This window comes from Salvelinus fontinalis, chromosome 35 (genome assembly GCF_029448725.1).
Source record: "Salvelinus fontinalis isolate EN_2023a chromosome 35, ASM2944872v1, whole genome shotgun sequence".
NCBI classification, from domain to species: domain Eukaryota; kingdom Metazoa; phylum Chordata; class Actinopteri; order Salmoniformes; family Salmonidae; genus Salvelinus; species Salvelinus fontinalis.
Window position 1 is genome coordinate 40,090,016 of NC_074699.1, and position 25,139 is coordinate 40,115,154.

General features: G+C 47.6%; 2 protein-coding genes across 3 annotated transcripts in view; one reads left to right on the forward strand and one right to left on the reverse strand.

Annotated features, from left to right (window-relative positions):
• Positions 1 to 9,850, forward strand: part of LOC129834853 (homer protein homolog 2-like) — a 72,587-nt gene extending 62,737 nt beyond the window's left edge. For both annotated transcript variants that reach the window (XM_055900180.1, XM_055900181.1), the window contains exon 8: positions 9,467 to 9,850. In XM_055900180.1, the coding sequence (XP_055756155.1) occupies positions 9,467 to 9,655 (189 nt within the window). In that variant the 3' untranslated portion in view covers positions 9,656 to 9,850. The remainder of the gene's footprint in view (positions 1 to 9,466) is intronic.
• Positions 9,851 to 19,224: 9,374 nt separating this feature from the next.
• LOC129834949 (mucin-2-like) lies at positions 19,225 to 22,546 on the reverse strand (the record flags this gene model as incomplete). The annotated part of the gene is made up of 2 exons (XM_055900319.1): positions 19,225 to 19,680; positions 21,254 to 22,546. Coding segments are annotated over 2 exons (1,749 nt in total), but the record flags the coding sequence as incomplete, so codon positions are not given.
• Between the last annotated feature and the right edge of the window lie 2,593 nt (positions 22,547 to 25,139).

The following is a 25,139-nucleotide window of genomic DNA, read 5'->3' on the forward strand; positions in this document are numbered from 1 at the left end:
CTCATCTGATGGCAAAGTGTGAGAGCATCACAGAGAAACTACAGGTACTGAAGCCCTAACCCCTAACCCCTACACCCTAAACACTAACCCCTCAACTGATGGCAGAGTGTGAGAGCATCACAGAGAAACTACAGGTACTGAAGCCCTAACCCCTAACCCCTACACCCTAAACACTAACCCCTCATCTGATGGCAGAGTGTGAGAGCATCACAGAGAAACTACAGGTACTGAAGCCCTAACCCCTAACCCCTAAACACTAACCCCTCATCTGGTGGCAGAGTGTGAGAGCATCACAGAGAAACTACAGGTACTGAAGCCCTAACCCCTAACCCATACACCCTAAACACTAACCCCTCAACTGATGGCAGAGTGTGAGAGCATCACAGAGAAACTACAGGTACTGAAGCCCTAACCTCTACACCCTAAACACTAACCCCTCAACTGATGGCAGAGTGTGAGAGCATCACAGAGAAACTACAGGTACTGAAGCCTAACCCCTACACCCTAAACACTAACCCCGCATCTGATGGCAGAGTGTGAGAGCATCACAGAGAAACTACAGGTACTGAAGCCCTAACCCAATACGCTGGAACTGTGAGTGACACTCTCTCTCTCTCTGGGTGAAGCAGCAGATCTAGATTGTTCCATTACATTATGATCACACGTGTACACACACACACACACACACACACACACACACACACACACACACACACACACACACACACACACACACACACACACACACACACCTCTTCTGTATTAATACCAGGTCTGTTATATTCCACATGGTTCTGTATTAATAACAGGTCCATTATATTCCACGTGGTTCTGTATTAATACCAGGTCCATTATATTCCACATGGTTCTGTATTAATAACAGGTCCATTATATTCCACATGGTTCTGTATTAATACCAGGTCCATTATATTCCACATGGTTCTGTATTAATACCAGGTCCATTATATTCCACATGGTTCTGTATTAATAACAGGTCCAGTAGTGTTCTATTTAGAACTATGATGAGGATACTGTATATCGTGTTAAATGGCTGCTATGATCCACACTGTTATTAAAAGGAATTCTCTACTAGAGAATAGACTAGAGTGGAGAGTTACATTCTCAACAATGGAAACTATTTGATTACAGTTCTATTTGATTACAGTTCCATTTGATCACAGTTCTATTTGATCACAGTTCTATTTGATCACAGTTCTATTTGATCACAGTTCTATTTGATCACAGTTCTATTTGATCACAGTTCTATTTGATCACAGTTCTATTTGATCACAGTTCTATTTGAATCACAGCTCTATTTGAATCACAGTTCTATTTGAATCACAGTTCTATTGAATTACAGTTCCATTGGATCACAGTTCCGTTGGATCACAGTTCTATTTGAATCACAGTTCTGTTGGATCACAGTTCTATTTGAATCACAGTTCTGTTGGATCACAGTTCTATTTGAATCACAGTTCTATTTGATCCCAGTATTGTAATTACAGATATCTCCTCTTGAATATGAAGAGCATTCTTCTCATAAAGACATGGAAGCATCCTAAATGGCAACCTATTCCCTTTATAGTGCACTACTTTAGTCCAGACCCCATGGGCCCTGGTCAAAAGGAGTGCACTATAAAGGGTGCCTTTGGGACACAGACAGAATCATTGTTAATCAAATGTAATATTATGTATCAGCTTGGCAGAAACAGCTGAAGATGTCAGTGTGCTGTTGACAGATATTGGTCATGGCTGGGTGGGTGGGAGAGATCCTACAGCATGTTGACAGATATTGGTCATGGCTGGGTGGGTGGGAGAGATCCTACAGCATGTTGACAGATATTGGTTGTGGCTGGGTGGGGGAGATCCAACAGCATGTTGACAGATATTGGTTATGGCTGGCTGGGGGAGATCCTACAGCATGTTGACAGATATTGGTTATGGCTGGGTGGGAGAGATCCAACAGCATGTTGACAGATATTGGTTATGGCTGGGTGGGAGAGATCCAACAGCATGTTGACAGATATTGGTCATGGCTGGCTGGGAGAGATCCTACAGCATGTTGACAGATATTGGTCATGGCTGGGTGGGTGGGAGAGATCCAACAGCATGTTGACAGATATTGGTTGTGGCTGGCTGGGGGAGATCCTACAGCATGTTGACAGATGATGGTTATGGCTGGCTGGGGGAGATCCTACAGCATGTTGACAGATATTGGTTATGGCTGGCTGGGGGAGATCCTACAGCATGTTGTTGGCTGGCTGGACGTGCACAGATACACACATATTGCTCTCAGATCCTACAGTATCTAGATGACTGACTGACTGGTGTGAGAAACCCTGAGTCTAGATTGATTCACACATCTTCATTCTCCCTTTCTACCCGGCAACAGGGATCACCTGGTATACCCACCCCTAAAGTGATATACTAACCCATACTGCTGTTAACCCCGCCATACATCTAGTCTAACCCGTTATCAAAGCCAGTCTGAGTTTAAACCTACCCTAGATCAGACCATCTGTTTCTCTGTGACCAGTGTCAAAGCCTACCGTACATCACACTCATAACCTGACAACCACAAAGGATCTGACATAAACCAGACTGGATCTATGGTATGGGAGCTGGTCTCAAGTAGAGACCGTTCTGGAAACCAGGGTCACACATTCAGTCTCTGGAAATCCGTGAGTTTCAGAGATAAAACTCGCTTGTATCTATTTCTAAGCCCAACTCAGTGGCCTTTGTGGTTTTAGTGTCCGTCCTGAGATTGGAAGGTTAGGAGTTCCGGCCGAGTCGTACCAAAGATTGTAAAAATGGGACCAGATGCTTGGCACTCGGCATTAAGGAGATAGATTGAAGGTAAAGCCCTGAGATAGACTAGCGTTCTGTCTAGGGGGTGTACTGGTACGTCAAGCTGCGTCATGCTACAGAAACAGGAGATAGACTAGCGTTCTGTCTAGGGGGTGTACTGGTACATCAAGCTGCGTCATGCTACAGAAACAGGAGATAGACTAGCGTTCTGTCTAGGGGGTGTGCTGGTACCTCAAGCTGCGTCATGCTACAGAAACAGGAGATAGACTAGCGTTCTGTCTAGGGGGTGTGCTGGTACCTCAAGCTGCGTCATGCTACAGAAACAGGAGATAGACTAGCGTTCTGTCTAGGGGGTGTGCTGGTACCTCAAGCTGCGTCATGCTACAGAAACAGGAGATAGACTAGCGTTCTGTCTAGGGGGTGTGCTGGTACCTCAAGCTGCGTCATGCTACAGAAACAGGAGATAGACTAGCGTTCTGTCTAGGGGGTGTGCTGGTACCTCAAGCTGCGTCATGCTACAGAAACAGGAGATAGACTAGCGTTCTGTCTAGGGGGTGTGCTGGTACCTCAAGCTGCCTCACTACAGAAACAGGAGTTAGACTAGTGTCCTGTCCAGGGGGTATACTGGTACATCAAGCTGCCGCACGCTACAGAAACAGGAGATAGACTAGCGTCCTGTTTAGGGGGAGTACTGGTACATCAAGCTGCGTCATGCTACAGAAACAGGAGATAGACTAGCGTCCTGTCTAGGGGGAGTACTGGTACCTCAAGCTGCCTCACGCTACAGAAACAGGAGATAGACTAGCGTTCTGTCTAGGGGGTGTACTGCTACATCAAGCTGCATCATGCTACAGAAACAGGAGATGGGCTCCTGCCCTATGAGCCTTTCTGGCTACATACTTACTTCAGAAATAAAACACCACCTGTAAGTTTAACCATTTATTAGAAAATATTACAATGCATGTCTAGGAGTTAGGACTCTGCTCCTTCAGGGTAGCTCACTGCCAGAACCAAGAGTTAGGACTCTGATCCTTCAGGGTAGCTCACTGCCAGAACCAAGCGTTAGGACTCTGCTCCTTCAGGGTAGCTCACTGCCAGAACCAAGAGTTAGGACTCTGATCCTTCAGGGCAGCTCACTGCCAGAACCAAGAGTTAGGACTCTGCTCCTTCAGGGTAGCTCACTGCCAGAACCAAGCGTTAGGACTCTGATCCTTCAGGGTAGCTCACTGCCAGAACCAAGCGTTAGGACTCTGATCCTTCAGGGTAGCTCACTGCCAGAACCAAGCGTTAGGACTCTGCTCCTTCAGGGTAGCTCACTGCCAGAACCAAGCGTTAGGACTCTGCTCCTTCAGGGTAGCTCACTGCCAGAACCAAGAGTTAGGACTCTGATCCTTCAGGGCAGCTCACTGCCAGAACCAAGAGTTAGGACTCTGCTCCTTCAGGGTAGCTCACTGCCAGAACCAAGAGTTAGGACTCTGATCCTTCAGGGCAGCTCACTGCCAGAACCAAGAGTTAGGACTCTGCTCCTTCAGGATAGCTCACTGCCAGAACCAAGAGTTAGGACTCTGCTCCTTCAGGGTAGCTCACTGCCAGAACCAAGCGTTAGGCGTTAGGACTCTACTCCTTCAGGGTAGCTCACTGCCAGAACCAAGAGTTAGGACTCTGATCCTTCAGGGCAGCTCACTGCCAGAACCAAGCGTCATATGAAGATGATAATATAACTACAGGCAGTGAGGACGATATGCTCTGTGAAATCCCCCAAGCCTGGCGATTTAACTATGTGAAGTCAGAATGCGTTTTTTAAGACTCTCAATAGACCAGGTCATTCTACCATACAGGACTGACTACTAGCCAATGTGTGAATACTGTGTAAGCTAATGCAGCCGTATGGCTATTATATTCTTGGTACATGGGAAATATAGTAGTATGAACCGGCCTGCAATAGTGACACACTACCGGGTGCCCTCGAAGAGGCAAGATGAGCGGTCCTCTTGGTACATGGGAAATATACTAGTATGTACTGGCCTGCCATAGTGAATCATGAGGATATTCTACCTATGAACACAGTCAATCATCTGTCAATATACAGTAGCTGCACCGCCGTGTGGCCTTGCTGAGCAAGATGAGCTGTCATCTTGGTACATGAGAATATTTGACCTATGAGCCCAGCCAGCCACCTGCAAAGTAAATGCAGCGTCGGTGTTATATACTGTATCAGATGCGATGCAGAACAGAAGCAACATAGCTACTGGAACGTTAGGCTGACACAATCATGATCGTATTAGCAATGCTGACGGAACTAATGTAGGCTCCACACTCCGAATTCCAATACTGATGGAACTAATGTAGGCTCCACACTCCGAATTCCAATGCTGACGGAACTAATGTAGGCTCCACACTCAGAATTCCAATACTGATGGAACTAATGTAGGCTCCACACTCAGAATTCCAATACTGATGGAACTAATGCAGGCTCCACACTCAGAATTCCAATACTGATGGAACTAATGCAGGCTCCACACTCAGAATTCCAATACTGATGGAACTAATGTAGGCTCCACACAACTGACCCAGTGTCGTCCGGGTTAGGAGAGGGTTTGGCCTGGGGGGATTTACTTGGCTCATCGCGCTCTAGCGACTCCTTGTGGCGGGCCGGGCGCCTGCAGGCTGACCTCAATCGTCAGGTGAACGGTGTTTCCTCCAACATATTGGTGCGGCTAGCTTCCGGGTTAAGTGGGCGGGTGTTAAGAAGCGTGGTTTGATGGGTCATGTTTCAGAGGATGCATGAGTCAACATTCGCCTCCTGAGCCTATTGGGGAGTTGCAGTAATAAGACAAGATCGAAATTGGGGGAAATCATTTTGAATTGGACCCCCTGCGGGCCTGACTGACCCCCCGCGGGCCTGATTGACCCCCCGGTGTAGAGAGAACGTGATTAGCTGCTATGTAGACAGAGGAATCATTTCAGAAATATACAGTGCCTTCGGAAAGTACTCAGACCGCTTGACTTTTTCCAAATTTTGTTACGTTACAACCTTATTATAAAATGGATGAAATAAATAAAAATCCCCAGCAATCCACACAATACCTCATAATATCCCATAATGACAAAGCGAAAACAGGTTTTTGGGGAATTTTTGCAAATGTATTAAAGATACTTAGGGGGTCTGAATACTTTATGTAAGTATTCAGACCCTTTGCTATGAGACTCGAAATTGAGCTCAGGTGCATCCTTGTTTCCAATGAACCTTCCAGAAGGACAACCCTCATTACAGCACTTCACCAATCAGGCCTTTATGGTTGGGTGGCCAGACGGAAGCCACTCCTCAGTAAAAGGCACATGACAGCCCGCTTGGAGTTTGCCAAAAGGCACCTAAAGACTCAGACCTTGAGAAACAAGATTCTCTGGTCTGATGAAACCAAGATTCAACTTGTTGGCCTGAATGCCAAGCATCACATCTGGAGGAAACCTGGCACCATCCCTACAGTGAAGCATGGTGGTGGCAGCATCATGCTGTGGGGATGTTTTTCAGCAGCAGGGGCTGTGAGACTAGTCAGGATCGAGGCAAAGATGAATGGGAGCAAAGTACAGAGAGATCCTTGATGAAAACCTGCTCTAGAGCGCTCAGGACCTCAGACTGGGGAGAAGGTTCACCTTCCAACAGGACAATGACCCTAAGCACACAGCCAAGACAACGCAGGAGTGGCTTCAGGACAAATCTCTGAATGTCCTTGAGTGCTCCAGCCAGAGCCCGGACTTGAACCCGATCGAACATCTCTGGAGAGACCTGAAAATAGCTGTGCAGCAACGCTCCCCATCCAACCTGACAGAGTTTGAGAAGATCTGCAGAGAAGAATGGGAGAAACTCCCCAAATACAGGTGTGCCAAGCTTGTAGCGTCATACCCAAGAAGACTTGATGCTGTAATCGCTACCAAAGGTGCTTCAACAAAGTACTGAGTAAAGGGTCAGAATACTTAAGTAAATGTGATATTTTATAAATTAGCAAACATTTCTAAAAAAAACTTTTTTGCTTTGTCATGATGGGGTATTGTGTGTAGATTGATGATGTAAAAAATGTATTTAATCCATTTTAGAGTACGGCTGTAACATAACAAAATGTTGGAAAAGTCAAGGGGTCTGAATACTTTCTGAAGGTTCTGTACATAACATATCTAACCAGACTCTTTTCTGTCTAGACTGCTGCTGCAAACCTGAGTAGAACAGGGTAAAGCTGAATAGATAATATATATTTGTGGTTCTGTTGTGAGCTCTATGTATCGGTAGTGACAAGGTAATACTACATGAGATGTGAAGCTGTATGTATCGGTAGTGACAAGGTAATAGTATATGTTTCTGAATGAGATGTGAAGCTGTATGTATTGGTAGTGATACTGTGTGGATAGTAGCTGTGTTGTTGTGGTTCTGATCTATATGAGTAGTGAAGCTATATCAGTAATTATGTTTTATATATATATATAGATATATATCTCGGTAGCGACTCACCATCTCGGTCATCTGACAGCCTCACAGCGTATTTCCTCAACCAAGCTGTCATCGGTGCGGTGCGACTAGACCGACTATGGAGGGGAATAAAACCAACAATGACATGCCTCAAATACTTCAGCTTCAGGGCCAACCCGGCTAGACAGAGGAGGGAGGGGAATAAAACCAACAATGACATGCCTCAAATACTTCAGCTTCAGGTCCAACCCGGCTAGACAGAGGAGGGAGGGGAATAAAACCAACAATGACATGCCTCAAATACTTCAGCTTCAGGGCCAACCCGGCTAGACAGAGGAGGGAGGGGAATAAAACCAACAAAACAATGTCTTGGCTCCGATGCCTCCTCTTCCCTTTAGACACAATGGATCAGAGAACCCCCCTCAGCAAGCTATTAGACATAGACTCAAATAGAACTGACATTCCTGTTCAAAGCAATATTCACTAGTGGTTGTCATGGCAGAATAGCTCAGAACACCACTCTCGTCTCTGTCAGACACATGCAGCACCAATGGTAACAACCATCGTGATGATCACACGTTAGCATCTCCACCATATTGGATGTATTGTATCACACTAAAGCTCCATGGTCTGAAGGGGTTATGTCCATTCTATTAACTCTAGCTCTATACCAGAGGTCTCTATTTAAAGCAGGTTATATCCATTCTATTAACTCTAGCTCTATACCAGACAGTAGCAGTAGTGTCTGGTCCAGTGGTATCTCTATTTAAAGCAGGTTATATCCATTCTATTCACTCTAGCTCTATACCAGACAGTAGCAGTAGTGTCTGGTCTAGTGGTCTCTCTATTTAAAGCAGGTTATATCCTTTCTATTAACTTTAGCTCTATACCATAGTGTCTGGTCTAGTGGTCTCTCTATTTAAAGCAGGTTATATCCATTCTATTAACTCTAGCTCTATACCAGACAGTAGCAGTAGTGTCCGGTCTAGTGGTCTCTCTATTTAAAGCAGGTCTCCCACACAGTGATCAGGTTTCAACAGTCAGCTGAGAAATGCCTCCAGGCACCAGTTTAGACCTCCCATTTTAGCCCTCTTGCTCACCCTCCCTTGCCCTCCCTCCCCCTCTCGCTCTCTCCCTCCCCCTCCCGCTCTCCCTCCCTCCCCCTCCCGCTCTCCCTCCCTCCCCCTCTCCCTCCCTCCCCCTCTCCTTCTCTCTCTCTCGCTCCCTCCCCACCTTGCTCGCTCCCTCCCCTTCTCGCTCACTCGCTCCCTCTCGCTCACTCGCTCCCTCCCGCTCGCTCCCTCCCTCCCTCCCTCCCTCTCGCTCGCTCCCTCTCGCTCGCTCCCTCTCGCTCGCTCCCTCTCGCTCACTCGCTCCCTCTCGCTCGCTCCCTCTCGCTCACTCGCTCCCTCTCGCTCGCTCCCTCTCGCTCACTCGCTCCCTCTCGCTCACTCGCTCCCTCTCGCTCACTCGCTCCCTCTCGCTCACTCGCTCCCTCTCGCTCGCTCCCTCTCGCTCGCTCCCTCTCGCTCACTCGCTCTCGCTCGCTCCCTCTCTCTCGCTCCCTCTCGCTCGCTCCCTCTCACTCCCTCTCGCTCGCTCCCTCCCTCTCGCTCGCTCCCTTCCCTTCTCGCTCACTCCCTCTCGCTCGCTCCCTCCCCTTCTCGCTCCCTCCCCTTCTCGCTCCCTCTCGCTCACTCCCTCTCGCTCACTCCCTCCCCTTCTCGCTCCCTCCCTCTTGCTCGCTCCCTCACTACCTTGCTCGCTCCCTTCTCGCTCACTCCCTCTCGCTCCCTCCCCTTCTCGCTCCCTCCCCTTCTCGCTCGCTCACTTCTTCCGCCGCTCCCTCCCTCCCTCCCCCGCTCCCTCCCTTCCTCTCTCGCTCGCTTCCTCCGCCGCTCCCTCCCTCCGCCTCTCTCTCGCTCCCTCCCCCTCTCCCTTACGTTCTCTCTCCCCCTGTTCTGTCCCCAATTTCTCTCCCTCTCCCCTTCTCCCCCTCAATATTCTCTCAAGCTAATAAACTAGCTAAATAGGCGACTAATATACGTTATTGTTTGTTATCTGTAGGCTGAGGTGAAAGTTATAGTTATTTATAACGTTGTGGCAGTATCTAACTTCATATCTCTTTAGACAGCTGAGGTGAATTTAAAACGGAATTATATCAGTAGTCTAACTCCATAATCTCTGTCTCTTTAGGCTGCTGAGGTGAAGAACAAGGACCTGGAGGATAGGATAGAGGGTCTTCAGGCCGACATCGAGGACAGCCAGTCCAAGCAGGGCAACATGAAGGGAGAGCTGAAGAAGTTCATGGACGTCCTGGATGGGAAGATTGATGAGCTGCACGAGTTCAGGCAGGGCCTGTCTAAACTAGGGGTGGATAACTGAGGGAGGAAGAGACAGAGGAGAGGAGAGAGGGATGGAGGGATGACCGGTTAGAGATGGAGGGTTTATAAATACCTTCAGGACAGGACTCTGTGGTGCCACTCCCCCAAAGTGGAGACCACACTGAACCAATCAGCTGTAAACACACTACACAGTACAGTACAGAGAGGGAGGGATGTGGAGAAAGAGGGGGGGGGGGGGGGGTAGAGAGAGGCCAGGGCAGGCAGGGGATCACCTGATGGTTCCATCTGGTGTATCAGTCAGTCAGTGTTCTGGAACTAGAACCTAGAGTCTTCTCTCTGGTTACTGCTCTGTCTCTGTGGGGGGAGACAGGTTCCAGTTCTAGAACAGGTGACAGGTTCTATACTTCTGTCTGTTGTCTCTACAGGCGGAACTAAGAGGGAAGAAAGGGTTTAAAAGGGCTACATGTATTTAAACTACAACAACTAATGCAGTACAGCAACAGTTAAGTAATAATCCCACTGGCCTCTTTATGACATGAGGGAAATATAGAAGATATATACTTTTTAAGACTTGTCTTTATATTGTTGCTTCATGTCGATCTCAGGTGTGTTAAAAGACAGTTTGTTACTTGTTAGTTAATATGCGCACACACGACAAATACATGACACGGCGGTGTCATCAAGTGCCTCAGGAGAACCGGCCAAACTAGACGGATGATGACCATGCATCACCATAGTGACACACTAATTAAATATTGCTATGAAAATTAAAAATGTTTAAACATTATTTAAGGAATCCTAGTAGTGTGACAATCACAACAACAACAGCAACCACGACAGGACAACAACGACCACGACAGGACAACAACGACCACGACAGGACAACAACAACGACCACGACAGGACAACAACAACGACCACGACAGGACAACAACAACGACCACGACAGGACAACAACAACGACCACGACAGGACAACAACAACGACCACGACAGGACAACAACGACCACGACAGGACAACAACAACGACCACGACAGGACAACAACAACGACCACGACAGGACAACAACAACGACCACGACAGGACAACAACAACGACCACGACAGGACAACGACCACGACCACGACAGGACAACGACCACGACCACGACAGGACAACGACCACGACAGGACAACAACAACGACCACGACAGGACAACAACAACGACCACGACAGGACAACAACAACGACCACGACAGGACAACAACAACGACCACGACAGGACAACAACAACGACCACGACAGGACAACAACAACGACCACGACAGGACAACAACAACGACCACGACAGGACAACAACAACGACCACGACAGGACAACAACAACGACCACGACAGGACAACAACAACGACCACGACAGGACAACAACAACGACCACGACAGGACAACAACAACGACCACGACAGGACAACAACAACGACCACGACAGGACAACAACAACGACCACGACAGGACAACAACAACGACCACGACAGGACAACAACAACGACCACGACAGGACAACAACAACGACCACGACAGGACAACAACAACGACCACGACAGGACAACAACAACGACCACGACAGGACAACAACAACGACCACGACAGGACAACAACAACGACCACGACAGGACAACAACAACGACCACGACAGGACAACAACAACGACCACGACAGGACAACAACAACGACCACGACAGGACAACAACAACGACCACGACAGGACAACAACAACGACCACGACAGGACAACAACAACGACCACGACAGGACAACAACAACGACCACGACAGGACAACAACAACGACCACGACAGGACAACAACAACGACCACGACAGGACAACAACAACGACCACGACAGGACAACAACAACGACCACGACAGGACAACAACAACGACCACGACAGGACAACAACAACGACCACGACAGGACAACAACAACGACCACGACAGGACAACAACAACGACCACGACAGGACAACAACAACGACCACGACAGGACAACAACAACGACCACGACAGGACAACAACAACGACCACGACAGGACAACAACAACGACCACGACAGGACAATAATGACCACGACAGGACAATAATGACCACGACAGGACAACAACAACGACCACGACAGGACAACAACAACGACCACGACAGGACAACAACAACGACCACGACAGGACAACCACAACGACCACGACAGGACAACAACAGCGACCACGACAGGACAATAATGACCACAACGACAGGACAATAACATCAACAACACGACGATAACATCAACAACACGACGATAACATCAACAGGACAATAACAACACCAGGACAATAACATCAACAGGACAACAACATCAACAGGACAATAACATCAACAGGACAACATCAACAGGACAATAACATCAACAGGACAACAACAACAGAACAATAACAACAACAGGACAAAATGAGAAAGAAGAGGAGAAAAATCTTGTTTGAAAAAGTAGTTCTGTTGATGATGTCATGAGACGGTGAAGCGAATGAACAGATGCTTGGTTCAATAACAGAAGTTTCAAGGATTTAAAGGGTTTCAGTAAACATTAGCCTTTTTCAATCTGCAGGACTGTAATGTCATGCGCATAAGAAATGAAGACGAGGCTCCTTTTTAGAAATGTGAATAGATGGAACCAGGACTTTGTAGTCCGAGGAGGCAGAGAAACCCCTAAGCTATGCTATATAACCCATTTGTAACGAGTGCAATGTTTAATGAGGATTTTGCATGTATAATACTTCAGATTTCTTTCTGTCAGTTTTCTAGAACAAAAGTATGTCTTTAAAATCTGTTGTTCATATAGGATATGTGCTTCCTCCATTACTTTGGTCTGTTTTGTTAGTGTGGTCAGTGGGGATATTTTAGGGGGGGACTTGGTTGTTGCTGCTGTCTGGGTGAACTATAAACTAGGAACTATGGGAAAGAATACTTTATGAGAACGACACATGATCTGGGTCTTTAAATCAACCCTGTGAGATCTCTTTTGTTTGAGTTATTTTGCTGTTTTTCTTTGTATTTGTGCCTATCGTATTTAGTCTCTCTCTCTATGGAAATGGCCCCAGTATATATGACAACATTACCTTAACGTGTGGATGTTTCGCTACAGATATAATATATGTACCCATTTTTCTGGGCTAAACTTTTATATAATATAATATTTTGGGAGCGGGTATGGTGTGATGATATTATAAAGTCCCTCCGTTTAAAAAAAAACAAACAAAAAAAACAGAAGTCTACCTTTTGTAGAACGCAGCCATGATGAACTGTATTTGAATATTGTACTACAGCCACCGATACACCAACAGAGACATCTTGTTGTGGGATATCTGTGAGTAACACCATGAGTAACACCATGATCCACCAAGTGGATATATTTCTATCACTGGTTTGAGAAATGTTTTCACAAGATGGGAGTGTGTCTAGGTACGGACTATATAGCTTTCCCTTGTTCCTCGTGTAACCACTACATCCTGTGTGTGTACAGACTTCCAATAGGCTGAACCGGATCAATATAGCACCTCCTCCTTCCTGTCAATCAAATGACTCCACTTCTGTGACTCATGGTCAATATTGTACCATATAGAATTGACAGTTGTTAAAATATAGTTTAATTACAAATATGTGGTCTATGTTTCTTCTGTCTCCATACATTTCAACAAGGCACTGGAAGCATATTGTTTACACACTGACTAATCGTTCTGTCATCTGGTCATTGTGAAGCTAGCCTGATCTCAGATCTGTTTTGTGGTCAGTTTCTTCTGCCTCCATACATTTCAACAAGGCACTGGAAGCCTATTGTTTACACACTGACTAATCGTTCTGTGTCATCTGGTCATTGTGAAGCTAGCCTGATCCCAGATCTGTTTTGTGGTCAGTGTTTCTTCTGTCTCCATACATTTCAACAAGGCACTGAAGCATATTGTATACTTAATAATGCCCGATGAGGTGTGGGTATACGACGCAACACAGAGTGCCTGGATACAGTCCTGAGCCGTGGTATATTGGTCATATATCACAAACCCCAGAGGTGCCTTATTGCTATTATTATTTAGATCACCTTTATTTAACCAGGTAGACCAGATCACCTTTATTTAACCAGGTAGGCCAGATCCCCTTTATTTAACCAGGTAGGCCAGATCACCTTTATTTAACCAGGTAGATCAGATCACCTTTATTTAACCAGGTAGGCCAGATCCCCTTTATTTAACCAGGTAGACCAGATCACCTTTATTTAACCAGGTAGATCAGATCACCTTTATTTAACCAGGTAGGCCAGATCACCTTTATTTAACCAGGTAGACCAGATCACCTTTATTTAACCAGGTAGACCAGATCACCTTTATTTAACCAGGTAGACCAGATCACCTTTATTTAACCAGGTAGACCAGATCACCTTTATTTAACCAGGTAGGCCAGATCACCTTTATTTAACCAGGTAGGCCAGTTGAGAACAAGTTCTCATTTAACAACTGCGACCTGGCCAAGATAAAGCAAAGCAGTGCGACACAAACAACAACACAGAGTTACACATGGAATAAACAAACGTACAGTCAATAATACAATAGAAAAAGTATATATACAGTGTGTGCAAATGAAGTAAGATTAGGGAGGTAAGGCAATAAATAGGCCGTAGTGATTACAATTTTAGCAATTAAACACTGGAGTGATAGATGTGCAGAAGATGAATGTGCAAGTAGAGATACTGGGGTGCAAAGAAAAAATAACAATATGGGGATGAGGTAGTTGGATGGGATATTTACAGGTGTAATGATCTGTCAGCTGCTTAAAGTTAGTTATGGAGACATGAGTCTCCAGCTTTAGTGATTTTTGCAGTTCGTTCCAGTCATCGGCAGCAGAAAACTGGAAGGAAAGGCGGCATTGGTTTTGGGTGAGATATACCTCCTGAAGCGTGGGCTACGGGTGGGTGCTGCTATGGTGAGCTGAGATAAGGCGGGGCTTTAACTAGCAAAGACATAGATGACCTGGAGCCAGTGGGTTTGGCGATGAATATGAAGCAAGGGCCAGCCAACGAGAGCATACAGGTCGCAGTGGTGGGTAGTATATGGGGCTTTGGTGACAAAATAACTGCCACTGTGATAGACTGCATCCAATTTGCTGAGTAGAGTGTTGGAGGCTATTTTGTAAATGACATCACCGATGTCAAGGATCGGTAGGATAGTCCAGTTTTACGAGGGTATGTTTGGCAGCATGAGTGAAGGATGCTTTGTTGCGAAATAGGAAGCCGATTCTAGATATCATTTTGGATTGGAGATGTTTAATATGAGTCTGGAAGGAGAGTTTACAGTCTAGCCAGACACCTAGGTATTTGTAGCTGTCCACATATTCTAAGTCAGAAGGGTCCAGAGTAGTGATACTGGAACGGTGGGCAGGTGCAGGCAGCGATCGGTTGAAGAGCATGCATTTAGTTTTACTTGCATTTAAGAGCAGTTGGAGGCCATGGAAGGAGAGTTGTATGGCATTGAAGCTCGTCTGGAGGTTAGTTAACACAGTGTCCAAAGCAGGGCCAGATGTATACAGAATTGTGTCATCTGCGCAGAGGTGAATCAAAGAATCACCAGCAGCAAGAGCGACATCATTGATGTGTACAGAGAAAAGAGTCGGCCCGAGAATTGAACCCTGTGGCACCCCCATAGACTGCCAGAGGTCCGGACAACAGGCCCTCCGATTTGACACACTGAACTCTATCAGAGAAGTAGTTGGTGAACCAGGCGAGGCAGTCATTTGAGAAACCAAGGCTGTTGAGTCTGCCGATAAGAATGTGGTGATTGACAGAATCGAAAGCCTTAGCCAGGTCGATGAATACGGCTGCACAGTATTGTCTTTTATCGATGGTGGTTATGATATCGTTTAGGACCTTAGGACCTGAGGTGCACCCATGACCAGCTCGGAAACCAGATTGCATAGCGGAGAAGGTACGGTGGGATTCGAAATAGTCGGTGATATGTTTGTTAACTTGGCTTTCGAAGACCTTAGAAAGGCAGGGTAGGATAGATATAGGTCTGTAACAGTTTGGGTCTAGAGTGTCTCCCCCTTTTGAAGAGGGGGATGACCGCAGCAGCTTTCCAATCTTTGGGGATCTCCGACGATACGAAAGAGAGGTTCAACAGGCTATAAACTGGTTACCAACGTAATTAGAGTAGTAAAAATACATGTTTTGTCATACGCGTGGTATACGGTCTGATATACCACGGATGTCAACCAATCAGCATTCAGGGTTCGACCCACCCAGTTTATAAAATACTAACTAATCATTCTGTGTCATCTGGTCATTGTGAAGCTAGCCTGATCCCAGATCTGTTTGTGTTGTGCTTAGCAAACGGATCAACTGTGAAATCTAACCAGCCAGAGTAGGTTTCTCCAACTCTGGTCTTACTGCTGGGATAGAACTACAGGCTGCCTACCTGGAAACTCTCCAGGAAAATGGAAACAGACAAATCAGCTTCTCTCTAACACAGCTTGGTACAGCTGCACAGTATCTGTCTGTAACACAGCTTAACCACCTACCATCTCCCAGCAGACCAACAGTGTTCTCTCTAGTACTGGACACTGTCTGTCTGACTGGCTCCTATCAACCTCCCCTCTAGGATAGAGAAAGTGGGAGTTTGGACTGAACTCTGTGCTACCAGGGATGCCTCTCAATACGTTTCCAGTGGTTTCCTCTCCCTCTCCTCCTGTGAGTGTTAGTGCAAGAAAGACAAGGGTTCATCTCAAGTCTTCATTAGCTTCCTCTACTTTTCCCTCCTCCCCCTTGCCTCTCACCAGGGCAGTCACTTTCACCCATCCAGTTCTTTCACAGACTGATACAAGTAGAGGAGGAGAGGATCCTTCAGATAGAGGAGGAGAGGATCCTTCAGGTAGAGGAGGAGAGGATCCTTCAGGTAGAGGAGGAGAGGATCCTTCAGGTAGAGGAGGAGAGGCTCCTTCAGGTAGAGCAGGTGAGGATCCTTCAGGTAGAGCAGGTGAGGATCCTTCAGGTAGAGGATTAGAGGATCCTTCAGGTAGAGGAGGAGAGGATCCTTCAGGTAGAGGAGGTGAGGATCCTTCAGGTAGAGGAGGTGAGGAGAGGATCCTTCAGATAGAGGAGGTAAGGATCCTTCAGGTAGAGGAGGAGAGGATCCTTCAGGTAGAGGAGGTGAGGAGAGGATCCTTCAGATAGAGGAGGTAAGGATCCTTCAGGTAGAGGAGGTGAGGATCCATGTTAGACTACTGGGACGCGGTTCCTAGCTACTCTCCCACGTCTTCTCATCGTGGAAAAGGTTGCCTAGGCAACTTGATCCACTCACTCACGTATTGATTTAACTCTTGTTGTAAAGTGGCTATGTGGAAATTATTGACTGTCGTACAGACACCTCTGTCCAGGGATCTCTCCCCCCTTCTCCACGCTCTCCCTCTTTCTCTCCCTCTCTTGGATATATTTAATTAGCTCTGAAAATCAATCATCCTTTTCACAACGAATTAGACTCATGGATGTTTGTTTCCCTCATATAACCTTGTATTGCCCCCAACACTCCAACACGCAGGGAGAGGTCAGCTGTCGTTGTGTTGTCATGGCAAATGTGTAGGAGGTCAACTGTACAGTTGGCTTCTAGAACATAGAATCCTTTTCCCTTTTTTTGCTTCACCAACACTTCTAGGGAGGTAAGTGATGCATTGTGGTTATGTTCTAAGCAAAGAGTATTTGAAATAGAAATTGCAGCACACCAGTAATATTTTATGCTCCACGTTTTTTCGAATATTGACTTTTTATTCCTCCGTGCACCTGGATTTACATAATGAACCTCCTCGTCTGGCTACCAAGCATTAAGATGGCTCTTTCCATGACAGACTCACCAAGTGAATTCAGGTCACAGCTGTGATCCCTTATTGACGTAGCTTGTTAAATCCACTTCAATCAGTGGAGATGCAGGGGAGGAGACAGGTTAAAGAAGGATTTTTAAGCCTTGAGACATTAATTGTGTATGTGTGCCATTCGGAGGGTCAAGGGGCAAGACAAACGATTTAAGTGCCTTTAAACGGGGTAGGGTAGTAAGATGCGCACCGGTTTGTGTCAAGAACTGCAACGCTGCTGGGCTTTTCAGGCTCAACAGTTTCCTGTGTGTATCAATAATTATCTACCAGGTGGTGGTGGTGATAGTAGTGGTAGTGGTGGTGATAGTCGTGCTGGTGATGGTGATAGTGGTGGTGATGGTAGTGATGGTGCTAGTAGTGGTGGTGGTGATAGTAGTGGTGGTGGTGGTAGTGATGGTGATAGTAGTGGTGGTGGTGATAGTAGTGGTGGTGGTGGTGATAGTAGTGGTGGTGGTAGTGATGGTGATAGTGGTGGTGATAGTAGTGATGATGGTGATAGTGGTGGTGATGGTAGTGATGGTGATAGTAGTGGTGGTGGTAGTGATGGTGATAGTGGTGGTGATAGTAGTGGTGATGGTGATAGTGGTGGTGATGGTAGTGATGGTGATAGTAGTGGTGGTGGTGATAGTAGTGGTGGTGGTGGTGATAGTAGTGGTGGTGGTGATAATGGTGGTGGTGATAGTAGAGGTGGTGGTAGTCGTGGTGGTGGTGATAGTCGTGGTGGTGGTGATCGTGTTGTTGGTGGTGGTGATCGTGTTGGTGGTGGTGGTGGTGGTGATAGTGGTGGTGGTGATAGTAGTGGTGGTGGCGGTGATATTGGTGGTGGTGATAGTGGTGGTGGTGGTGGTGATAGTAGTGGTGGTGATAGTGGTGGTGGTGATAGTGGTGGTGGTGATAGTGGTGGTGGTGATAGTAGTGGTGGTGATAGTAGTGGTGGTGATAGTAGTGGTGGTGATAGTAGTGGTGATGATAGTAGTGGTGGTGGTGGTGATAGTAGTGTTGGTGATAGTGGCGGTGGTGGTGGTGATAGTGGTGGTGGTGATAGTGGTGGTGGTGTTTGTGATAGTGGTGGTGGTGATAGTGGTGATAGTGGTGGTGGTGGTGATAGTAGTGGTGGTGGTGGTGATAGTAGTGGTGGTGATAGTCGTGGTGGTGGTGATAGTCGTGGTGGTGGTGATAGTAGTGGTGGTGATAATGTTGGTAGTGGTGGTGATAGTAGTGGTGGTGATAATGGTGGTGATAGTGGTGGTGATGATAATGGTGGTGATAGTGGTAGTGGTGATAGTGGAGGTGGTGATAGTGTTGGTGGTGGTGGTGATAGTAGTGGTAGTGGTGGTGATAGTAGTGGTAGTGGTGGTGATAGTGTTGGTGATGGTGATAGTCGTGGTGGTGGTGGTAGTAGTGGTGGTGATAGTAGTGGTGGTGGTGGTGATAGTGGTGGTGGTGATAGTGTTGGTGGTGGTGGTGATAGTGTTGGTGGTGATAGTGTTGGTGGTGGTGGTGATAGTAGTGGTGGTGATAGTAGTAGTGGTGGTGGTGGGGATAGTAGTGGTGGCGATAGTGGTGGTGGCGGTGGTGGTGGTGATAGTGGTGGTGGTGATAGTGTTGGTGGTAGTGGTGGTAGTAGTGGTGGTGGTAGTGATAGTAGTGGTGGTGGTGGTAATAGTAGTGGTGGTGGTGATAGTAGTGGTGGTGATAGTCGTGGTGGTGGTGATAGTCGTGGTGGTGGTGATAGTCGTGGTGGTGGTGATAGTAGTGGTGGTGATAGTCGTGGTGGTGGTGATAGTGTTGGTAGTGGTGGTGATGGTAGTGGTGGTGGTGGTGGTGGTGATAGTGATGGTGGTGGTGATAGTGATGGTGGTGGTGATAGTAGTGGTGGTGGTGATAGTAGTGGTGGTGGTGATAGTAGTGGTGGTGGTGATAGTAGTGGTGGTGATAGTCGTGGTGGTGGTGATAGTCGTGGTGGTGGTGGTGATAGTCGTGGTGGTGGTGGTGATAGTCGTGGTGGTGGTAGTGATAGTCGTGGTGGTGGTAGTGATAGTAGTGGTGGTGATAGTAGTGGTGGTGATAGTAGTGGTGGTGGTGATGGTAGTGATAGTAGTGGTGGTGGTGATAGTGGTGGTGGTGGTGATAGTAGTGTTGGTGGTAGTGGTGGTGATAGTAGTGGTGGTGGTGGTGGTGATAGTAGTGGTGGTGGTGATAGTAGCGGTGGTGGTGATAGTAGTGGTGGTGATAGTAGTGTTGGTGGTGATAGTCGTGGTGGTGGTGATAGTAGTGGTGGTGATAGTGTTAGTGTGGTGGTGATAATGGTGGTGATAGTGGTGGTAGTGGTGGTGATAGTAGTGGTGGTGGTGATAGTAGTGGTGGTGGTGGTGATAGTAGTGGTGGTGATAGTCGTGGTGGTGATAGTCATGGTGGTGGTAATAGTAGTGGTGGTGATAGTCGTGGTGGGGGTGATAGTAGTGGTGGTGATAGTGTTAGTAGTGGTGGTGATAATGGTGGTGATAGTGGTGGTAGTGGTGGTGATAGTAGTGGTAGTGGTGATAGTAGTGGTGGTGGTGGTGATAGTAGTGGTGGTGATAATCGTGGTGGTGATAGTCGTGGTGGTGGTGATAGTAGTGGTGGTGATAGTCGTGGTGGGGGTGATAGTAGTGGTGGTGATAGTGTTAGTAATGGTGGTGATAGTGGTGGTGGTGATAATGGTAGTGATAGTGGTGATAGTAGTGGTGATAGTAGTGGTGGTGATGGTGGTGGTGGTGATAGTGTTGGTGATGGTGATAGTCGTGGTGGTGGTGATAGTGTTGATGGTGGTGGTGATAGTAGTGGTAGTGGTGATAGTGGTGGTGGTGATAGTAGTGGTGGTGGTGGTGATAGTAGTGGTGGTGATAGTGGTGATAGTGGTGGTGATAGTAGTGGTGGTGATAGTAGTGGTGGTGGTGGTGATATTGTTGGTGGTGATAGTGTTGGTGGTGGTGATAGTGGTGGTGGTGATAGTAGTGGTGGTGGTGATAGTAGTGTTGGTGGTGATAGTAGTGTTGGTGGTGATAGTCGTGGTGGTGGTGATAGTAGTGGTGGTGATAGTGTTAGTGTGGTGGTGATAATGGTGGTGATAGTGGTGGTGATAGTAGTGGTGGTGGTGATAGTAGTGGTGGTGATAGTCGTGGTGGGGGTGATAGTAGTGGTGGTGATAGTGTTAGTAGTGGTGGTGATAATGGTGGTGATAGTGGTGGTAGTGGTGGTGATAGTAGTGTTGGTGATAGTGGCGGTGGTGGTGGTGATAGTGGTGATGGTGATAGTGTTGGTGGTGTTTGTGATAGTGGTGGTGGTGGTGATAGTGGTGGTGGTGGTGATAGTAGTGGTGGTGGTGGTGATAGTAGTGGTGGTGATAGTCGTGGTGGTGGTGATAGTGGTGGTAGTGATCGTAGTGGTGGTGATAGTAGTGGTGGTGATAATGGTGGTGATAGTGGTAGTGGTGATAGTAGTGGTGGTGATAGTGGCGGTGGTGATAGTGTTGGTGGAGGTGGTGATAGTAGTGGTAGTAGTGGTGATAGTGTTGGTGATAGTCGTGGTGGTAGTGGTAGTAGTGGTGGTGGTGATAGTGGTGGTGGTGGTGGTGATAGTGTTGGTGGTGGTGATAGTGGTGGTGGTGATAGTAGTGGTGATAGTAGTGGTGGTGGTGGTGATGATAGTAGTGGTGATGATAGTAGTGGTGGTGATAGTAGTGGTGGTGGTGGTGATAGTAGTGGTGGCGATAGTGGTGGTGGCGGTGGTAGTGGTGGTGGTGGTGGTAGTAGTGGTGGCGATAGTGGTGGTGGCGGTGGTGGTGGCGAAAGTGGTGGTGGTGATAGTGTTGGTGGTGGTGGTGGTAGTAGTGGTGGTGGTAGTGATAGTAGTGGTGGTGGTGGTAGTGATAGTGTTGGTGGTGGTGGTGATAGTAGTGTTGGTGGTAGTGGTGGTAGTAGTGGTGGTGGTAGTGATAGTAGTAGTGGTGGTGGTGGTAGTGATAGTAGTGGTGGTGGTGGTAGTGATAGTAGTGGTGGTGGTGGTAATAGTAGTGGTGGTGGTGGTAGTGGTGGTGGTGGTGATAGTAGTGGTGGCGATAGTGGTGGTGGCGGTGGTGGTGGCGAAAGTGGTGGTGGTGATAGTGTTGGTGGTGGTGGTGGTAGTGGTGGTGGTGGTAGTGATAGTAGTGGTGGTGGTGGTAGTGATAGTGTTGGTGGTGGTGATAGTAGTGTTGGTAGTAGTGGTGGTGGTAGTGATAGTAGTTGTGGTGGTGGTGGTAGTGATAGTAGTGGTGGTGGTGGTAGTGATAGTAGTGGTGGTGGTGGTGATAGTCGTGGTGGTGGTGATAGTCGTGGTGGTGGTGATAGTCGTGGTGGTGGTGATAGTCGTGGTGGTGGTGATAGTCGTGGTGGTGGTGATAGTCGTGGTGGTGGTGATAGTGTTGGTAGTGGTGGTGATGGTAGTAGTGGTGGTGGTGATGGTGGTGGTGGTGATAGTGGTGGTGGTGGTGATAGTAGTGTTGGTGGTGATAGTAGTGGTGGTGGTGATAGTAGTGGTGGTGATAGTCGTGGTGGTGGTGATAGTCGTGGTGGTGGTGATAGTCGTGGTGGTGGTGATAGTCGTGGTGGTGGTGATAGTAGTGGTGGTGGTGATAGTAGTGGTGGTGATAGTCGTGGTGGTGGTGATAGTCGTGGTGGTGGTGATAGTCGTGGTGGTGGTGATAGTCGTGGTGGTGGTGATAGTCGTGGTGGTGGTGATAGTCGTGGTGGTGGTGATAGTGTTGGTAGTGGTAGTGATAGTAGTGGTGGTGATAATGGTGGTGATAGTAGTGATAGTGTTGGTGGTGGTGGTGATGGTAGTGGTGGTGGTGGTGGTGGTAGTGGTGGTGGTGGTAGTGATAGTAGTGGTGGTGATAGTGGTGGTGGTGGTAATGATAGTGGTGGTGGTGGTGATAGTGGTAGTGGTGGTGATAGTAGTGTTGGTGGTAGTGGTGGTGATAGTAGTGGTGGTGGTGGTGGTGATAGTAGTGGTGGTGGTGATAGTAGTGGTGGTGGTGATAGTCGTGGTGGTGGTGATAGTGTTAGTGTGGTGGTGGTAGTGGTGGTGATAGTAGTGGTGGTGGTGGTGATAGTAGTGGTAGTGGTGGTGATAGTCGTGGTGGTGATAGTCGTGGTGGTGATAGTCGTGGTGGTGGTGATAGTCGTGGTGGGGGTGATAGTAGTGGTGGTGATAGTGTTAGTAATGGTGGTGATAATAGTGGTGGTGATAGTAGTGGTGGTGGTGATAGTAGTGGTGGTGGTGGTGATAGTAGTGGTGGTGATAGTCGTGGTGGTGGTGATAGTAGTGGTGGTGATAGTCGTGGGGGGGGTGATAGTAGTGGTGGGGATAATGGTGGGGATAATGGTGGTGATAATGGTGGTGGTGATAGTGGTGGTGGTGATAGTGGTGGTGATAGTAGTGGTGATAGTAGTGGTGGTGATGGTGGTGGTGGTGATAGTGTTGGTGGTGGTGATGGTGATAGTCGTGGTGGTGGTGATAGTGTTGATGGTGGTGGTGATAGTAGTGGTAGTGGTGGTAGTGGTGGTGGTGATAGTGTTGGTGGTGGTGATAGTAGTGGTGGTGATAGTGGTGGTGGTGATAGTGGTGGTGATAGTAGTGGTGGTGATAGTAGTGGTGGTGGTGGTGGTGATATTGTTGGTGGTGATAGTGTTGGTGGTGGTGATAGTGGTGGTGGTGGTGATAGTGGTGGTGGTGATAGTGGTGGTGGTGGTGATAGTAGTGGCGGTGGTGATAGTCGTGGTGGTTGTGATAGTAGTGGTGGTGGTGATAGTAGTGTTGGTGGTGATAGTCGTGGTGGTGGTGATAGTAGTGGTGGTGATAGTGTTAGTGTGGTGGTGATAATGGTGTTGATAGTGGTGGTAGTGGTGGTGATAGTCGTGGTGGTGGTGATAGTAGTGGTGGTGATAGTCGTGGTGGGGGTGATAGTAGTGGTGGTGATAGTGTTAGTAGTGGTGGTGATAATGGTGGTGATAGTGGTGGTAGTGGTGGTGATAGTAGTGGTGGTGGTGATAGTAGTGGTGGTGGTGGTGATAGTAGTGGTGGTGATAGTCGTGGTGGTGATAGTAGTGGTGGTGATAGTCGTGGTGGGGGTGATAGTAGTGGTGGTGATAGTGTTAGTAGTGGTGGTGATAGTAGTGGTGGTGGTGATAATGGTGGTGATAATGGTGGTGATAGTAGTGGTGGTGGTGATAATGGTGGTGATAATGGTGGTGATAGTGGTGATAGTAGTGGTGATAGTAGTGGTGGTGATGGTGGTGGTGGTGATAATGGTGGTGATAGTGGTGATAGTAGTGGTGATAGTAGTGGTGGTGATGGTGGTGGTGGTGATAGTGTTGGTGGTGGTGATGGTGATAGTCGTGGTGGTGGTGATAGTGTTGATGGTGGTGGTGGTAGTAGTGGTAGTGGTGGTAGTAGTGGTGGTGATAGTGGTGGTGGTGATAGTGTTGGTGGTGGTGATAGTAGTGGTGGTGGTGGTGATAGTAGTGGTGGTGATAGTAGTGGTGGTGATAGTAGTGGTGGTGGTGGTGGTGATATTGTTGGTGGTGATAGTGTTGGTGGTGGTGATAGTGGTGGTGGTGATAGTAGTGGTGGTGATAGTGTTGGTAGTGGTGGTGATAGTAGTGGTAGTGGTGGTGATAGTAGTGGTGGTGATAGTAGTGGTGGTGATAGTAGTGGTAGTGGTGGTGGTGATAGTAGTGGTAGTAGTGGTAGTGGTGGTGGTGATAGTGGTGGTGATAGTAGTGGTGGTGGTGGTGATAGTAGTGGTGGTGGTGGTGGTGGTAGTGGTGGTGGTGATAGTGGTGGTGATAGTAGTGTTGGTGGTAGTGGTGGTAGTGATAGTAGTGGTGGTGGTGGTGGTGATAGTGGTGGTGGTGGTGATAGTAGTGGTGGTGATAGTAGTGGTGTGGTGATAGTAGTGGTGGCGGTGATAGTAGTGGTATTGGTGGTGGTGGTGGTGGTGATAGTAGTGGTGGTGATAGTGGTGGTGGTGATAGTAGTGATAGTGGTGGTAGTGGTGGTGATAGTAGTGGTGGTGGTGATAGTAGTGGTAGTGGTAGTGGTGGTGATAGTAGTGGTGGTGATAGTGGTGGTGATAGTAGTGGTGGTGATAGTAGTGGTGGTGATAGTAGTGGTGGTAATAGTAGTGGTGGTGGTGGTGATAGTGGTGGTGGTGATAGTAGTTGTGGTGATAGTAGTGGTGGTGATAGTAGTGGTGGTAATAGTAGTGGTGGTGATAGTAGTGGTGGTGATAGTAGTGGTGGTGATAGTAGTGGTGGTGATAGTAGTGGTGGTGGTGGTGATAGTGGTGGTGGTGATAGTAGTTGTGGTGATAGTAGTGGTGGTGATAGTAGTGGTGGTGGTGGTGATAGTGGTGGTGGTGATAGTAGTTGTGGTGATAGTAGTGGTGGTGATAGTAGTGGTGGTGATAGTAGTGGTGGTAATAGTAGTGGTGGTGGTGGTGATAGTAGTGGTGGTGATAGTAGTGGTGGTGATAGTAGTGGTGGTAATAGTAGTGGTGGTGGTGGTGATAGTGGTGGTAGTAGTG